General features: G+C 43.7%; 1 protein-coding gene across 1 annotated transcript; it reads left to right on the plus strand.

The window, feature by feature from the left end:
• Positions 1 to 11,284: 11,284 nt before the first annotated feature.
• Positions 11,285 to 16,931, plus strand: C27H12orf76 (chromosome 27 C12orf76 homolog). The gene is made up of 2 exons (XM_077875972.1): positions 11,285 to 11,484; positions 15,646 to 16,931. The coding sequence occupies exons 1-2, from the start codon at positions 11,352 to 11,354 to the stop codon at positions 15,729 to 15,731; spliced, it is 219 nt and encodes a 72-aa protein (XP_077732098.1). The 5' UTR covers positions 11,285 to 11,351; the 3' UTR covers positions 15,732 to 16,931.
• Positions 16,932 to 18,257: the final 1,326 nt, after the last annotated feature.

Here is an 18,257-nt window from a genome sequence, read left to right on the forward strand (position 1 = left end):
TTTTGTCTAAAAGACAAGAAAAAGTACAATTACTGGACACAGGCAATTCTTGAAATTTGTAAATACTCAAATTCAAATTTTCTGAAAGTGTAGTTCCTTTTGAAATTTTGGTTCAATGTTGAATAGAAACATCCATGGCAACCTTTCTGTCATCAGTAAAAATCTTTTCTCCCAGAATTAAATTAAAATATAATCATATTAAAGAAGTGAATGCTGGTAGAGTGGGAAGAAACCCTTTAACATAAAGAGCCCCTGTGGATTAATCTCATTCAAGAACTGAGTTATCTTTGGAGGGAGTTGGAGACCAGAGAAGAATCTCATGGAGGACAAGTCCAATTTTGTGCAATTTCTTTTTTACATCTCAGAGTTCTACAAAAGGCAAATATGAGAGAACAAGGTCTGGGGAATGAAGTATTTTATTGACACAGCGTGTGTTGGGACGCCTGGGTGGTTCAGTGGTTGAGTGTCTGCCTTTGGCTCAGGCTGTGATCCCCAAGTCCCAGGATTGAGTCCCACATGAAGCTCCCCACGAGGAGCCTGCTTCTCCCTCTGCCTCTGTCTCTGCCTCTTTCTATGTGTCTCTCATGAATAAATAACAAAATCTTTAAAAAAAAAAAAAAAAGAACCTCCTGTGTCGTATTACAGTATGGTGCTAAAAATGATTAAATTCAGGGAAATCCCTTAGAAAATAATTGTTGCTTCTTGAGTGCTCTGTAAGTGTTCGAGTAGTGGCTGCCTCCGGAGAGGGGTGTTGCATGGCTACAGAGCCGGGAGAGTGGAGGTTTACTCCTCATCCCTTACCACTCCTAAGGCATATTTATTGTCATCTCCTGTGACCTCCATGTCAGCCCTGTAGCATGTAACTCACACTCTAGAGTTCATGGCACTGAAATTTGGAGATATGCAGAGATTCACAATACTAATACGTGAGGAGTCTGGGACAGGAATGTAGTTAGTACCCTGAGGACAGGGGTCCCTGAACACCCGGGACCTCTAGGTCATGCCCTATACACAAACGAAGGGCTCCTCTACTCTTTCTCAAAATATTTCTCAAGATTTCTACAGGAGACAGTTGATGACCCAAAAGAGTTTTCTGAGCTGAGAAAAGGGCCTAAACCCTGACTCAGCCTCCCACTTCTGGGTTTCAATTCCTGACCCAAAGCACAATGCAGTTATCCCCAAGTGAAGCCCCTCAGAAGGGCCAGGGGAAGCCCCAATGTGGCCCTCCTCGCCAGTGTTCACGCTACCAGCTGTCTCACATGGAGCCTTCTCAGGGACTAGCTGACCGCTCTCAGTGACCAGTGAGTGGTCTTGGTCTGCTCAGCTCCCAACCTACTCAGAATCCAGGACCTTCCAAACCAACCTTCACACGAGGGCTCTGCCAAGAATTAGCTTCCCCTTCAACTGACCAACCTTGGCTGAGCAGCTACTGTGAATTAACCAGGAAAGTGGCCACCTGGGCTAGTGCTCTGATAATTTAATGAATGGAGTCTGGGACCCTCAATGGCTCACTGACTATTGATCTGAGCAACCATCTGAGCAGCCTGGACTAAGATCTGGCTGACAGCGGGAGTGGGCTGCACTGGCGCGGAGTGGGCACCTCCTCTGCTCCTTCCCTCCTCCCCAAATCTAGTTTCTACAGACTCCTCATCCTTCCCTGGACCATGCAGTGGCAGGGCACAGAGCCCCATCTCATCTTAGAGGGACCCCTCCACCCTACCCCAGGACTCTGCTAATCCTCCAGACCCTGCTTCCTCTGTCACCAACAGGTATTTTTCCAAAGAAAACAAAAACACTAATTCAAAAAGATATAGGCACCCTCATGTTTATTGCAGCATTATTTATAATAGCCAAGATATGGAAGCAACTCAAGTGTCTATCAACTCAAGTGTCTACACACACACACACACACACACACACACACACAGGAATATTACTCAGCCATTAAAAAACAAACAAACCATGATATCTGCCATTCGCAACAACATGGATGGACCTAAAGGGTATTATGGTAAGTGAAATAAGTCAGTCAGAGAAAGACAAATACCGTGTGATTTCACTCATATGTGTAATATATGGAAACAAAACAAACAAACCAGACTCTTAAATACAGAGAACGAACTGATGGTTGCCAGAGGGGAGGTAGGTAGGGCATGGGTGAAATAGATGAAGGGGATTAAGAGGTACAAACTTCCAAATATAAAATAAATAAGTCGGGCAGCCCAGGTGGCTCAGCGGTTTAGCGCCTGCCTTCTGCCCAGAGCCTGATCCTGAAGACCCGGGATTGAGTCCCACGTCAGGCTCCCTGCATGGAGCCTGCTTCTCCCCCCCTTCTCTCTCTCTCTCTCTCTCTCTCTCTCTCTCTCTCAGTGGTTGAGCATCTGCCTTTGGCTCAGGTTGTGATTCCAGGGTCCTGGAATCGAGTCTCTGCCTATGTCTGCCTTTGTGTGTGTCTCTCATGAATAAATAAAATCTTTTAAAAAAAGAATTATCAAATCAATATGTTGTGCACCTAAAGTTAACATAACATTGCATGTATATCAATTATATTGGATGTATCTCAATTATATTTCATAATAAAAAAGAAAATATATAAGATGATGAATTATAGGCAGCCTAGTTCCCGATTTATACTAGTGCTCTAAAACATCAGAGGGGGACACTTGATGGGATGAGCACTTGGTGTTATGCTATACGTTGGCAAATTGAACTCCAATTAAAAAAATAAAAATAAATTAATTAATTAAATTAAATTAAAACATCAAAAAAATAAAATAAAATAAAACATTTGCTAAAAGCAAGATTTCAGGTTAGCCATTGTCTTGATACTGGAGTAGAAAGAAAAATAAAAAACTGGAAAAAGATGGTAAGCTGGTGATCTCCCTCACTGGTAAGTTCCAAAAGCTGCTCACTAGGTCGCCTTTTATGTCTTTAACCCTAGCATCTGGATGTGTTTCTGAGGTCAGAGAAGCCAAACCAGGGCTCAAAGTCTGAGTCAGTCTGCCCAATTCCTGTCCCTTAGTGGAGAAAGACATACTCTGGGGCCTGAGCTCAAGGACTAAGGCAGACAGAACATGCTGGTCTCCATAATTGCACTTCCTAATCCTGACCTGCCCTCCAGCTAAAGTCCAGGCCATTCAAACAGGCAGCATCTCTTTGTCTTTGGACTGACTACCAAATTACCAAAGGATTTGCATCAAGCCTAACTCTGCAGAGATGAGACACGTGGCGTTTCTAGTCTTTGTCATCATATACAAACCAACACACATAAATACGAACTCACATCCTTACTATAATGAACCCTGACAGTCAGGAGGGAGGTTAAGCATACAACTGACCCAGAAGTGAGTTTTGGGTCTGAGAAACACTCGCCACACATGAGCATCATCTCATTTGGCCTTTGCAACAGCCCAACGAAGCAGAATATCTGTTATCACATCCATCTTACAAAAGAGGAACTCAAGACCCATAGAGGTTAAGACACATAGTTAGAAAAAAGGGAAGTGAGAATTTGACCCCTAGCATCTTGGCTCAAGAATCTATATTGTAACCACCTTATTCTACTTTTGCTGGAGCAGTTCAGGGTACAGAGAGGAAAATAAACAGACTTTCCAAAAGGAAAGTTAGAAGCATGTGGTAAGGAAAATGATGGGGTCGTGGCGGCTTTCCAGACCCTAGAATGTACAGAGAAAAAACTGTGGCTTCAAGTCACATAATCTAAGCATGATGCAATCATTGTCAATTCTGTTGCATTGCAAATGTCTCACTTAACTCCTTCAAATCTAGATTTAGGCGTGTTCTTCAGTCCCCAGTTCAGGGGAAGAGTTGGTATTTAGAGTCCTGAGGCAAAGACAAGTACCTATCACAGCCCCTAAGGAAATACTGAGTATCCAGCAAATGTAAATATCAGGGTAACTTTCCATATAATCCCTTTCACTATTTCTTATATTCCGTGTATGAGTGAAACCGTATAATGATTGTCCTTCTCCGACTGACTTGTAAGGGAAAGGAGGGGAACTGAATGGGAAAAATTAGAGAAGGAGACAAACCATGAGAGACTCCTAACTCTGGGAAACAACAAAGGTAGTGGAAGGGGAGGTGGGTAGAGGGATGGGGTAGCTGGGTGACGGGCACTGAGGGGGGCACTTGATGGGACTAGCACTGGGTGTTATATGTTAGCAAATCGAACTCCAATAAAAAAATATACTAAATAAATAAATAATAAAATAAAATTTTAAAAATCTTGACAGTTTCAAATATATATACATATGTATTTTAATTTTAATATCTCTTTTTAAGATTTTATTTATTTATTCATGAGAGAGAGAGAGAGGCAGACACAGGCAGAGGGAGAAGCAGGCTCCATGCAGGGAGCCCGACATGGGACTCAGTCCTGGGTCTCCAGGATCATGCCCTGGCCGAAGGCAGGCGCTTAACCGCTGAGCCACCCAGGGATCCCTAATTTTAATATATCTAATTTTAATATATTTAATTACATATACAATTACTCTGATACATATATGTGCATATGTACATATATAATTATATATATAATTACTCTGATACATATATACACACAAATATGTATCAGAGTAATTTCTTCAAAGATCCTTTACCCTGCCCTTGCCTACTCCCTGGACAAGAGCCTTTCCACACAAATTGCAAAATGTAGAGAATGAGACAAACAAACTCGTGTTTGTTTCCTGTTGATTGGAAAAAAGTGTTTGGTGACAGGTTCCAAATTGTTTACTTGTCGTTGGAGTTAGTTCCCAAAGCTTAACACAAACTTTGAAAGGGGATTATTGGGAAAAAAAAAAAAAAAAAGGTTCATTTGCACAGTAAACTCCCTGGCCAGGGACACAAGTTTCTGGAACACAGTTGTGACTTGATGTCACCAAACAAACAAAATGTGTAACTTTAGAAGTCCTCAAAGTAGTTGTTCTCAGATTGACAAAAGGCAAAAGCTGCCAGAGTTGATGGTTTTAAAATGTTCACAAAAGTAAATTTCACCCTGTCTCAGGACACAAAAGCATAAACATGATTCTGTGTGAGGAAAATTTTTAAAAAGGCAAAACCTTAATCAACAACAGAAGGGACAAAAAAAAAAAAAAAACCAGAAAGGACAAATGGTACAGGAGAAGCCTCTTAATTCTCTGCTCTAAATGTAGCTGAAATATACATTTTGCAGCTGTATTTTAAATATATAACTTTTTTGGAAGCCAGCCCTCTGCCATCATCTGACACTCCACTTCTGCTGGAGTTTTAACATTTTCAAAATGTAATCTTCAATCCCCAAGTAAGAAAAATAGTCTAAAAGACATGAAGGCCATATGGGGATTCCTATTTCACAGCAACATGAACTGAGATGAACTGCCAATGTCAGAGGGAGGAGGCGAGAGTGCAGATGCTTGTGTCAGACGGTCAACAACCGAGACAGCCATCCCCTTGGCTAAGATAACTGGAGTACTTCTTCAGCTTGGGTTTCTCTGGATCCACCATGTGTCAGGACTACCCAACTCAGCAGATAAGCCAAAGCAGAAAAAAAAAAAAAATGATAGGCTTAAGTGACTGCATGATTGCAGTCACTGCAAAATCTAGCCCAGGGGTCCTGGGCTAGATGCTCCATGTAATCAGACTTCCACGGTTTCCACCACCATGGTTATGCCAGATCTCTCTTCTTCCGTGTTGGTTTCATCATTCCAACAGAAGCCCAGAGTGGCTTTTAAAAACTCAAGCAAAAAAAAAAAAAAAAGTATAATTTGGGTATAATTCCCATTGGTCTAGCTCAGAGTCACATGCTCAGGGATCTGAACACATCACTGTAGCCAGAGGGATGGCTGATGCTGATTGGTCACATCTGGGTCATGTGTTCACTGGTGGAGCTAGGAACATGTGTATTGCCCCATAAGCCTGGAAGGGTGGGTGATTCCCCACAGGTCACCTGCTGTAATTGGAAGGAGGGAAATAGATCTTGGGCAGGCAAAAACAGAATTCATTCTATCTTCAACATGGCGTGTCCCAAGCCTTTTAAAATACAGCTGCAAAATGTATATTTTCAGCTACATTTAAAGCAGAGAAGCAGAGGTTTTCTCTTGTATCATTTGTCCCTTATAGGTTTTTAAAAAATTTTTATTTATTTATTCATGATAGAGAGAGAGAGAGAGAGGCAGAGACACAGGCAGAGGGAGAAGCAGGCTCCATGGCAGGAGCCTGACGCAGGACTTGATCCAGGGACTCCAGGATCATGCCCTGGACCAAAGGCAGGCGCTAAACCGCTGAGCCACCCAGGGATCCCCATCCCTTCTGTTTTTAATTATGGCTTTGCCTTCTTTATTTTCCCAAGATGTTCGCATCTCCAGTGATTCTCACGATGTTCACTTCCTCCTCAGAACTTCTGTGTTTTCCTGTGATTTGCTCAACACTCTTAAGGCTGCAGTTTTGTCTTTCGCCTGAATCACCTCAACAATGGACACTACCCCCCCTCCTTTATTGGCCAAAATGCCCCTATTATGCATTTTTGTGCATAATTCCTGCTCTGGGATGATTATTTGTGTCCCCCTCAACTCATATGTTGAAATCCTAACCCCCAGTGTGATGGCACTGGGAGGTGATTAGGCTATGAAGGTGGAATCCTCACAAATGGGATTATAAAAGAGATCCCACAGGGGCACCTGGATGGCTCAGTCCATTAAGAAGTCAACTCTTTTTCTTTTTTTTAAGATTTATTTGAGAGAGAGAGTGCATGAGCACAAGTGGGAAGGAGAAGCAGACTCCCCACTGAGCAGGGAGCCCAACACAGGGCTTCATTCCAGGAACCTGGGATCATGACCTGAGCTGAAGGCAGATGCTTAACCAACTGAGCCACCCAGGCACCCTAGTTGTTAACTCTTGATTTTGGCTCAGGTCGTGATCTCCAGGTCCATGCTCAGCACGGAGTCTACTTGAGGATTCTCTCTCTCTCTCTGCCTCTCCCCCAACCCAAATAAATAAATAAATCTTTTTTTAAAAAGAGAGAGGGGACAACTGGGTGGCTCAGCAGTTGGGCGTCTGCCTTGGGCTGAGTGCGTAATCCCAGGGTCTTGGGATTGAGTCCTGTATCGGGCTCCCAGAGCCTGCTTTTCCCTCTGCCTGTGTCTCTGCCTCTCTGTGTCTCTCATGGATAAATAAATAAAATATTAATAAAATAAAATAAAGAGAGAGGGAGAGAGAGAGATCTCACAGAGTTCCCTTATCCCTTCCACCATGACAAAGCAATGAACAAGGAAGGGGACTCTCACCAGAAAATGACCATGATGCCGTAGACAGCACTCCATCTGGTCTTAGGGTTAACTTGCTTCAAGTGAACATACTCTACTTGCTGACCTAAGGCCCTTGACCTGTAACAGAACTAATTTCCTTGCCTTGAGATTTACAGGCCACTCGCCTTAAAGAATGAAGAACCAGAACTTTCCCAGGGCACAAAGGTTATATCATACATATAATATATATAATGAAAAAACATATATATATATAAATATATATATATATATATATATATATAATGGAAAATTACTCAACATAAAAAGGAATGAAATCTTGCCATTTTCAACAACATAGATGGATCTAAAGGGTATAATGCTAAGTGAAATAAGCCAGTCAGACAAAGACAAATACCATATAATTTCACTCATTTGTGGAACTGAAGAAACAAAACAAACAAAGAAAGAAAAAGAGACAAGCAAAAAAACCAACTCTTAAATATAGGGAACAAACTGGTGGTTGCCAGAGGGGAGTTGGGTGGGAGATGGGAGAAACAGGTGATAGAGATTAAGATTACACTTATCATGATAAGCACTGAGTAATGTATAAAATTGTTGAATCATGGGTCACCTGCATGGCTCAGTTGGTTAAGTAGCTGATTCTTGGTCTTAGCTCGGGTCTTTTTCTTTAAGATTTTTAAAATTTATTTGACAGAGAGCCCAAGCAGGAGAAGCAGCAGAGGGAGAGAGAGAAGCAGACAGCCTGATACTGAGCTCTATCCCAGGACCCTGGGATCATGGCCAGAGCCAAAGGCAGACGCTTAACTGACTGAGACACCTAGGCATCCTTCAGCTCAGGTCTCGATCTCTGGGTCATGCGTCTGGGCCCCACATGGGGCTCCACACTGGTCATGAAGCCTACTTTTAAAAAGAAGAAGAAGAATTGTCGAATCGTTATGTTATACACTGAAACTAATATAACACTGTATATTAATTATACTGGAATTTAAAAATAAATATGTATTTTTAGAAAACTAGTGCCTCCCAGTGCAAATCAAAACCACAATGACATACCATTTTAAAACTACTAGGATGGGGGCCCTTAGGTGGCTCAGGCAGTTGGGCATTGGGCTCTTGATTTCAGCTCAGGTGATGATCTCAAAGTCGTGAGATCAAGCCCAATATTGGCTGTAGAGATTACTTAAATAAATAAAACATTTTTAAAAAGAAATATATATAATGGAATATTATTCAGCCACGAACAATAATGAAATTTTGAAGTATGTGATCATATGAATGGACCTTGAAAACATGCTTGGTGAAATGAGCCAGACACAGAAGAACAAATATTAGATGATTCCATTTACATGAAGTACCCAGAATAGTTAAGCTCATAGGACAGAAAGTGGGATAGAGTGACTAGGGGAGGAAAGAAGGGAGAGTTATTGTCTAATGGGTAGATAGTTTTAGTGGAACATGATGAATAAGTTTTAGATATACATAACAGTAATGGTAATTACATGAGATTATTAATGTATTTAATGCCACTGAACTGTACACTTATGAATGATAAAAACAGTAAACATTATGTTATGTATATTTAACTGCAATATTAATTAGTTGATTGATTGATTGGCAACTCCCAAAATTTTGTCATTTTTGCTTTTGTTGTTGCTTTTTTTTTTTACAGGAAAAAGCTATAAATAGAAATGTACTGGGATCCCTGGATGGCTCAGCGGTTGAGTGCCTGCCTTCAGCCTAGGGTGTGATCCTGGAGTCCGGGGATCGAGTCCCACATTGGGCTCCCTCCATGGAGCCTGCTTCTCTCTCTGCCTATGTCTCTGTCTCTCTCTGTGTTTCTCTCATGAATAAATAAATAAAATCTTAAAAAAAAAGAAATGTATTACCTGAACTGTAGGGACTTGGATATCACAAATTAATACTACAGTCTGTGATCGTGCAAGTATTCATTACACAAGCATTTATTGAATACCTAGTGTGTGCAAAGCATACACCACATTAGGAACTTAGAGAAGAAGGGTACAAAAATAAATGAGTTTCAGATTGTGCCCTGAAGATAGAATTGTTATATTTAGCAAATAAAAACAAAGGATTGCCCAATTACATTTGAAGTTCAGGTAAACAACAAATATGATATCCCATGCAATATTAGGAATGTCCTTTTACTAAATGTTATTCATTGCTTATGTGAAATCAAAATTTCACATAATGAAATTTGTGAAATTTGTGAATGTCCTGCACTCCTGATGGAAGAAGTTTATCATCCAATTAGAGAAATAAGACATTTACAATCACCAGAATACAAAGTACAATGAGCAGAGCATCAAAAGGTCAAGGGCTGTGGGAATTTGGAGGTAGAAATTATATTTAATTGTAAATGGTCTGATATTTGGGGTTTTTTAAAAAGATTTTATTTATTTATTCATGAGAGACACACAGAGAGAGGCAGAGACATAGGCAGAGGAAGAAGCAGGCTCCATGTAGGGAGCCCAATGTGGGACTCAATCCCAGGACCTAGGGATCATGATCTGAGCCAAAGGCAGACACTCAACCACTAAGCCACCCAGGTGCCCCAATGGTCTGCTATTTTAGTATGTACAAATATATGTGACGTTACTAAGTGGAGAAAACAAGGCTATTTTCAATACTTTGTTTTTCTTCTGCCCCTCGCTTTTTTGTTTACTCAACATTATTGCTGCTCCACATCCAACCGACAGATATTTGAGAAAAACTTTCCTGTTCCCAGAACTGCTCCAGGCACCAAGGGCAGACAGACATTGTCCTGCCTTCATGGAGTTCACAGTTTGGTGGGGAAGACAGGCAACAACAGAAAAAAGTCAAAGAACAGAATTACTTGAGATAGTGATGACAACTATACAGAGACGATGGGCTGAGTGTGGTGGCTGTGTCAGGGACTCCGGAAAGGGCACTCTGAGGAATGGACCTTGGGTGGAGACTTCAGTGGTGTACAGTTGCCTGCCATGCACATGTGCCAGGGAAAAGTACTGCAGGCAAAGGGAACAGTAAAAATCCTGAAGCAGAAACAAAAACGAAGTCAAATGCCTGGGGCATAATTACATGTCATACATTATCATTAAACAATTGCTTATTCTATAAGAAATAGTGAAAGGGACCATAAGAGAAAGGAGGGGAAACTGAGTGGGGGAAAAATTAGAGAGGAAGACAAATGATAAGAGACTCATAACTCGGGATCCCTGGGTGGCGCAGCGGTTTGGCGCCTGCCTTTAGTCCAGGGCGCGATCCTGGAGACCCGGGATCGAATCCCACGTCAGGCTCCCGGTGCATGGAGCCTGCTTCTCCCTCTGCCTGTGTCTCTGCCTCTCTCTCTCTCTGTGATTATCATAAATAAATAAGAATTAAAAAAAAAAGAGAGACTCATAACTCTGGGAAACAAACGAAGGGCTGCAGAAGGGAAGGAGGGTCGGGGGATGGGGTAACCAGGTGACAGGGACTAAGGAGGGCACATGATGGGATGAGCACTGGGTATTATACTATATGTTGACAAACTGAATTTAAGTAAAATTTTGTAAAAAGTTAACTGAGGATGAGTTTAGAGGGATAGAAGATGAAAGAGGCAACGGGGTAGCGAGAGTGTATGTATGTTGAGCAAGTGGGAAGGTTGCAATTTTAGAAAAGCATGTCCAGGTAAGGGCTTCCTGAGAAGGAGGCATTTGTCAAATGGTAATACAGTGTCTATTTCTTGGGCCTGTAGCGAAGATCTAATAAGAAAATGCACGGATTCATAGAAAAAAGGAAAACCTTTGATAGGCCCAAAGTGGCCCCAAGAGACTCCTATGGAAAGATGCCCGTCTGAAGCTCACAAAAGGGGGACGTAGTCACGGCGGAGTGGTGATCCAGATGGACGTTGCCCCAGACGGAAGGGCGATCCCGCTGAACACGGCCCCGGCGGACGGGCGCCGCGGGAGGAGCCCCAAGCGCCCAGGGCGTCTGGTTGCCCTGGCAACAGCGCGCGCTGGGTGGGAGGAGACGGCGGCGGAAGGAGGCGCGCGGGCCGGGACGGAGGCGGGGCTTTGGGCGGAAGTGCGCTCTCCGCCGCTGCGGCCCGAGAAGATGCAGCGCCCCGTGTGCTGGTGGCTGAGCTTCGGCCTGGGGAGCTTCCTGGCCGGGCGGGCGGAGGCCCCGAGCCCCGTAGAGCCACCGGAGCGGAGCCGGCCCTACGCGGTGCTGCGCGGGCAGAACCTGGGTGAGCGGCGGGGGCGGGGCGGGGCGGGCGTGCCTCGCGGTCGGCTCCCTGCACCAGCGCGGTTGCTTCAGTGACCTGGTGGCCGGGCCCCTCTTCTCTGGCTGCGTGGGCCCGGGCTGGGCCACAAGGGTCCTTTAATGAGAGAGCTGAGAATTGCAGCCCTGATTTGAAGGTGAAAGTGAAACTCAGGGAGGCGAGGCTACCTGCCCCGGTGTACACAGCTAGGATAGCGGGGGAGGCCGGGGCTGGTACCGGTCAGCCTACTTTTCGGACGTTCTCGTTATTCCCCTTCGCAACTAGGAAAAGACCCGAATGAGTATCTGTTTTACGTAACCTAAAGAAACCCGAAGAGGATTTTTCCCTTTTGCGAAAAAAGTGAAAAGAGCGCTCGCTCAGCAGGTTTTTTTGCATTACACACCCGGAGCAGCGAGAGTGGCCCCACCAGACTCTGTCCCCGAGAGCTGCACTCGGCATCCTAGCATCACGGCGATATAGCTTTGAAATGTGTCTGTATCTGTCCCTGTTCTCGATTTTTAAAAAAGATTTATTTACTTATTCATTCATTTATTTATGATAGAGAGAGAGAGAGAAGCAGGCCCCATGCCGGGAGCCCGACGCGGGACTCGATCCCGGGACTCGATCCCGGGACTCCAGGATCACGCCCTGGGCCAAAGACAGACGCCAAACCGCTGAGCCACCCAGGGATCCCCTCCTGTTCCCGATTTATTCTGGGTATCCTCCATTAGCTAAATGTGTCTTAAGGTATCAGAAAAGCCTGAGGTTATTTTGGGGGTCTGGGAAGGCCAAAATTTTTTCCTTGTAAATTAATGGCAACTTTTTTCACTTTATGCCATTTCTGCTTACTAAAGGTTTCATAGGCACAGGATGTTCAGTGAACATGGGAAACCAGTACTAGACCTTAGGTTTTGTGGAGCTTGAAAGGTACCTTTTGGGAGGAGCTCTAAAAGACACATATATATACATATGGGTACACCTGGTGTACATGGCTTTGGAAGGGGTCTTGGAGCTTAAAGTTTGACAAAATTCACAGTAACCATCCCTCTCATTCTGCCAGAGCCACCCTTTCCACTGTACCTCATTGATACATGTACCTCATTGATAACATGTGTATCTCTATGCCACGTAGTGTCATCTTTGCATTATCTTGACTCTACATGAACTCATGAACTCTTGCATTGAATTTATGTAGTGAGGGCAGCCTGGGTGGCTCAGTGGTTTAGCTCAGCGGTTTAGTGCTGCCTTGGGCCTGGGGCATAACCCTGGAGACCAGGGATCGAGTCCCATGTAGGGCTCCCTGCATGGAGCCTGCTTCTCCCTCTGCCTGTGTCTCTGTCTCTCTCTTCTCTCCGTATCTCTATGAATAAATAAATCTAAAAAAAAAAAGAAAGAATTTATGTATTGAGCACTTACTGTGTACCTAGCACCCTGCTGAATGATTTCCACGTGCTCTGCTGCTCCATCCTTTGGAGCAGTTTCTCCACCAGGGTACTACTGACATGGTGGACCAGATGGGTCTTTGTGGGCGAGGTGAAGTGAGGCACAGTATCCTGAGCATTGTAAAACGTTGAGTGGCGTCCGCGGCCTTTATCTGCTAGATGCCAGGACCACACTTAACTCCCTGTCTGGATAATCAGAATATCTGAAGACATTATCAGATGTCCACTGGGGCAAAATCCCCCTGGTTAAGAACCACTACTGCAGAATAATACTATTCGAAGAGTGGCCTGAGTGGCTCAGCGGTTGTGTCTGCCTTCGGCTCAGGGTATAATCCCGAGATCAGAATCAAGTCCGCCATCGGGCTCCCTGGGGGAAGCCTGCTTCTCCCTCTGCCTATGTCACTGCCTCTTTCTCTGTCTCTGTCTCTCTCTCTCTTTCTGTCTCTCATGAATAAATAAATAAATCTTAAAAAAAAAAATCGGTCTGCAAACTGATGGGGTGTCCATACTATTTACCTGCAAAGAAAGGACCACAGACATTAAATGTTTAGGGATTTAACAGTTTGACACTGTTGCAACATCCAAGCAAGTAGACACCAATCCTATAGGAATCCCTGGACTGACAAGGACTGCTTACTAGTCATGCCCATAGTAATGGCCCGGGACAGGCTACAAGCTATAAACACTAGTCCTTTACCACAGATAGTTTGGGAAACACTACCCTACACCATCCTGTGCAGTGGGTGTTTTTATCTCTGTCTTTACAGAGGAGGAAACAGAGATTGTGGAACTTAGGTGAGAACACAGCCTGTCAGTATAGATTGGACTCCAAACCCTGAATTCTTGACCACTGTGCTATGCTGCCAGTTTTGGTCATAATGCCTTCATCTATCATGTGCATGTTATATATCCACACTCTAAGGAGTGCTTTTCATAGGGTACCACAGTCAGGTTTCAGGAAACCCTTGTGAGGTGGGTTTCACTTGCCACTTGTGTAGATGTACGAAATGAAGCTCAACGATGGGAAGTGACTAGTAAGGAAGGACCTAACTAGTCTTAGGTTCAGCCTGAGCCTGCCATTCAGGCAACTAATACCGTGTGCAAAGTGTGGGAGAGGTAAAAAGATGAAGGCTGGAGAATTTATCAATCCCCACATGGACATTATGTACCTAACCACCCGTGATTTTAAGCCTTTTCAAATGCTTTTTGAGGTTCCATTCTCCACTTCTAGTCCCCTGCATACCTGCTTTGGGAGTTTGCTTGGGTTTTGGGAGGCGGTGTTTTCTTAAGAGCCCTTTCAGAATGTCAAATGTAAGAAAGTGGCTTAAAAGGAATAAGGCAAATTGAGATCCATTGCAGTGAGAACCTTAGAAATTCATAGAATTCAAGATTTTGATTTTAAGGGCAGGTATTTAGGTAACAAGGCCTGTTTTGAGATGGGACATTTAGCGTGTATGAGTTGTAGGTTGTCTTTGTCACTTCCTGTGTTCTTTCCCTTCCTCACCAAAAAAAGTTTTTCTGTATGGTCAGTGTTTAAGTAATAACTGGGTTCCATGTGGGGGCATTCTGTAGGAGTCACAGATATCTCCAAATTACTGATTTAAGCAAAACAAAACTGTGGTCAAATCCTTTTTTTTTCAGTAGCCACACTAGAGAACAGCCATGTTTAGGCTCCCACTGGAACCTGGGATGGGTCCACATACTTGCAAACAAATGTACATTTGCTTGCTAAAAGGTAACATTTTGAACTCTCATAAGAGCTCTGAGGCAGTCACACAAATGGGACTGCCCTTCACTTCACTGGGTTGCTGGTTATGTTAAAACCCCAGTCCTTGTGTCTAGTCTTGTACTGAGGCTCAACCAGAGTAATCAGTTGGAGGTCCCAGTTCTCACCTGAGCACTCTGGAGATTTTAGACATGAAATTTACTCCAAATTGTCTCCAAGATGGAATAGATTTGTGACGTTAGTTCATTGCTTCTTGGATTAGAAGGCCTTTGTCTCATCCAGAGATTGAAATGTTTTACTCTTTTTTTCATCTCCAGTTTTTATGAATGGCTTTAAAAACGTTGGGTTCCCTGCTTCTGTTTTTGTCCCCTGCAGTCAGATGGTTCTCCATACAGCAGCCAGAGGGATCTGTTTTCCCAGCTGAATCAGATCATGTCATTCTTTGCCTTCGGCCCTCTCTCTAAACTTACAATAAATCCATGTTGCCTTCATGGTTTACAAGGCCCTGGATGAACTGTCTCCAGCCTTCCTCTGGCTTCATTTCCTGCCTTGCTTCCTTCCCCCTCAGCTATGCTTGCCTGTTTTCATTGGGCTTGCCTCTTTTCTCTTTCTGGGCTTGTCTGGCCCTGAGTGCTTTCTTTTGCTGACCTGCAGATCTTCCCATGGCTGGCTCCCTCTTTTCATCTTGGTCCCAGCTTGCATATTACCTCCTCAGATGCTTTCTCTACTGCCCTACCTACTATTACCCACCCCCCATCACCATCACATTTCTTCAACCCCCAAAGATGCTCTCACTTGTTTACGTCTCTTCCCCCATGTATGTGGAAACATCCCAAGAGAAAATCTGTTTGTGACCATTTCCCACACACCTGGTGCTGTGCCTGGCACTGAGTGGCATTTGGCAAATCATCATCAATGAGTAGATGGAAGACAGGACCTGAAGCTGCCATTAGGAGATAACATGTTTTCCTTTTGCAGTGTTGATGGGAACCATTTTCAGCATCCTGCTGGTGACTGTGATCCTTATGGCATTTTGTGTCTACAAGCCCATTCGGCGTCGGTGACAGCCAAGCAAACAAGTTCTTCCACAAGTACTGGAGAAAAGATCAATTGTGTTGCACGTGGGTCATTGGAGAAGTTGGAATCAGAACTCCGCCACTTGGAAGTCCGACCACTTCAGTCTGGACAGTTGGTAAATGTGAAATGATTTAGAAAAAACATTAGGTAGTTTTTTTTTTTCCTAACACTGTAATGTAAGTAACTGGGTCTGCCTCTTAGTGTTTCTTTGTATATCTGGCTACATTCAACACTTGTTACACCTTAAGACCTGAAGCTCCCAGTTTCAGTGTAAAGATGGGAAAGCGGTTAACTAACTATGTGAGTGGTGTGAAAACCACACAGGAAAGGACTAATCCTGAATGTTGGGAAATATTCATAAGAGGAAGACTTAACGTGTAGACATTCTATACTGGAGACCCATTTGGTCACAGTGGGGTTAAGAATCACATGTTTTTAGTTATATTGAGTTGGCTTGGAATGCCCTCGTTGCAAAGCTGTCTCAGCTGTGGGGAACTTGGGCCACCACTCCTCATGCTGCATGGCTCTGTACTCCAATGCCCCCAGTGAAGTCAGGGTCACATCAGGTAGGCCTATGACCAAGAGCACCCTGGGGTTGGAAGGCTCTGAGTTGGACTAGAAATGTGACTGAGAAAGAACTCCATCCTGCTGAAACACGTTGATCTTCCTGGGGCTGCACTCAAGCCTTTCCAGCCCCTGGCCTAAAACATGTGGCAGCTTTTCAGATTTGGAATCTAAAAGAAATTCAGCAGGAACTCTTTTTAGCCCTGGGTGAGGAGGTCCTCAGAAGTATATGTTCTGGTAGAAGAGCGAGTGTCAGGTGGGTGTGTGTTTACACAGATTTCATCTCAACCTTGAAAATGCTGCTGTTTTGCAATGTTGAACTGGATTTTTTCTTTCCTATTGAAATGATACTTTTGTACTTACAAAGTGGTTGTTATCAGTATTTATTTTAAAGATGCTAGGTTTAATTTGTTATTAAATTGAAATGCTTATCTTGTATTCCGTTCAGTAACTGCACTGACTTTTTTTTTTAACACCCTGCACTGAATGTGAAACAAATTAACGTGGGATACTGTAACTGTTGAACTTAAGGATTTTGTGTGTAACCCTAACATTGAGCCATTGAAGTGTTCACTGTTTTGTGCTTTGCGCCAAGTGTCAATTAAAATTAAAGTAAAATCTTACATGCTGTTTGACTCCTGGTGATTTAAGATTTTATTTATTTAGTCATGAGAGACACAGAGAGAGGTAGAGACACAGGCAGAGGGAGAAGCAGGCTCCACGCAGGGAGCCCAATGTGGGACTCGATCCCGGTACTCTAGAATCACACCCTGGGCTGAAGGCAGGTGCTAAACCACTGAGCCACTCAGGGATCCCCTGGTGATTATTTTCTAAGCGTCTAAAATGCAGGTGTGTGTTGGCATTTGATCTACTCTCTCAGAGAAGCGCCGAGAAGTTAATTTTTTTTTTAAGATTTTATTTATTCATGAGAGACACAGGCAGAGGGAGAAGCAGGCTCCATGCAAGGAGCCCGACGTGGGACTCGATCCCGGGTCTCCAGGATCACGCCCTGGGCCAAAGTCAGCACTAAACCGCTGAGCCACCCGGGCTGCCCAAATTTTAAAATTTATGTGTGAAATAAGACAGTTGCCCCAAGGCGTGAGATATTATTTCGGAGACTGAGCCGTAAGTAATCTCCCAGGCCAGCCCAAGGGTCTGAAGACCTGGATTCGTGTCTCCACTCTTAAATACAAACAGGCTTAACTTCTCCAGAGCCTCAGTTTTTTCATCTGTAAAGTGGTGCTATACACTCCTTATCTTTCTTAATTATGGTGAAGATCAGACACCGTGAAACCAATACCACCAGGGTGGGGTCACCATCTTTGGCCTGTCCCTTAAAAGACCGTGGTTATTGATGGACTGCAGGGAGGAGGAGCAGGTGGGATTCTGAGAAACTGGCAGTGACAGCCAAGTCCCAAGAGTGCACAGCCCCACCTCATCTGGAGTGCCATGTTTTGATACACTGCCTAAAAATGTATTGCCATTTTTAGGATTTTAGAGGGGAACAGTAAAAACTTGGTAGGCCCATAAACCAACCTGGTAACCTACTGTTTGCTCAGGAATCACTATGCATTTTACTTTTCTGAAACAACCTTGTGATAGTTAATCCATATACAAATCCAACACCCAGCCTACCTCTTCATTCCAATGTTACCATCTGTTTAGTATGAGATTTCAAGCTAAAGTCAGGCGGAGTAATCTTTGTAGAAAAAGGCTTATTGTAGAGATGAGGAAGGGCACAAACCTCAATTCTGGGAAGAGAGAATTCTAAAAACGTTTATGCACCAGAGACTGACTAGTACTTTTCAAGTGGCATTATTTTACCTTCATCTCTGGGAATATGGGGTATGGAGGCAGCCTAAACCTCATAAAATGAACTGTGCTCCGAATATTTACCGTGTACCCAAATGAACATATTCACTTCATTTATACCAGTCATGCAAATGACT

The sequence above is a fragment of the Canis aureus genome, chromosome 27 (genome assembly GCF_053574225.1).
Source record: "Canis aureus isolate CA01 chromosome 27, VMU_Caureus_v.1.0, whole genome shotgun sequence".
Classification (NCBI taxonomy): domain Eukaryota; kingdom Metazoa; phylum Chordata; class Mammalia; order Carnivora; family Canidae; genus Canis; species Canis aureus.

Bases quoted from the DNA above. Each gene is read 5' to 3' on its own strand.
- C27H12orf76 (XM_077875972.1), top strand. From the start codon at position 11,352: ATGCAGCGCCCCGTGTGCTGGTGGCTGAGCTTCGGCCTGGGGAGCTTC. The intron at 11,485-15,645 runs GTGAGCGGCGGG...TTCCTTTTGCAG, and splicing joins GCTGCGCGGGCAGAACCTGG to TGTTGATGGGAACCATTTTC.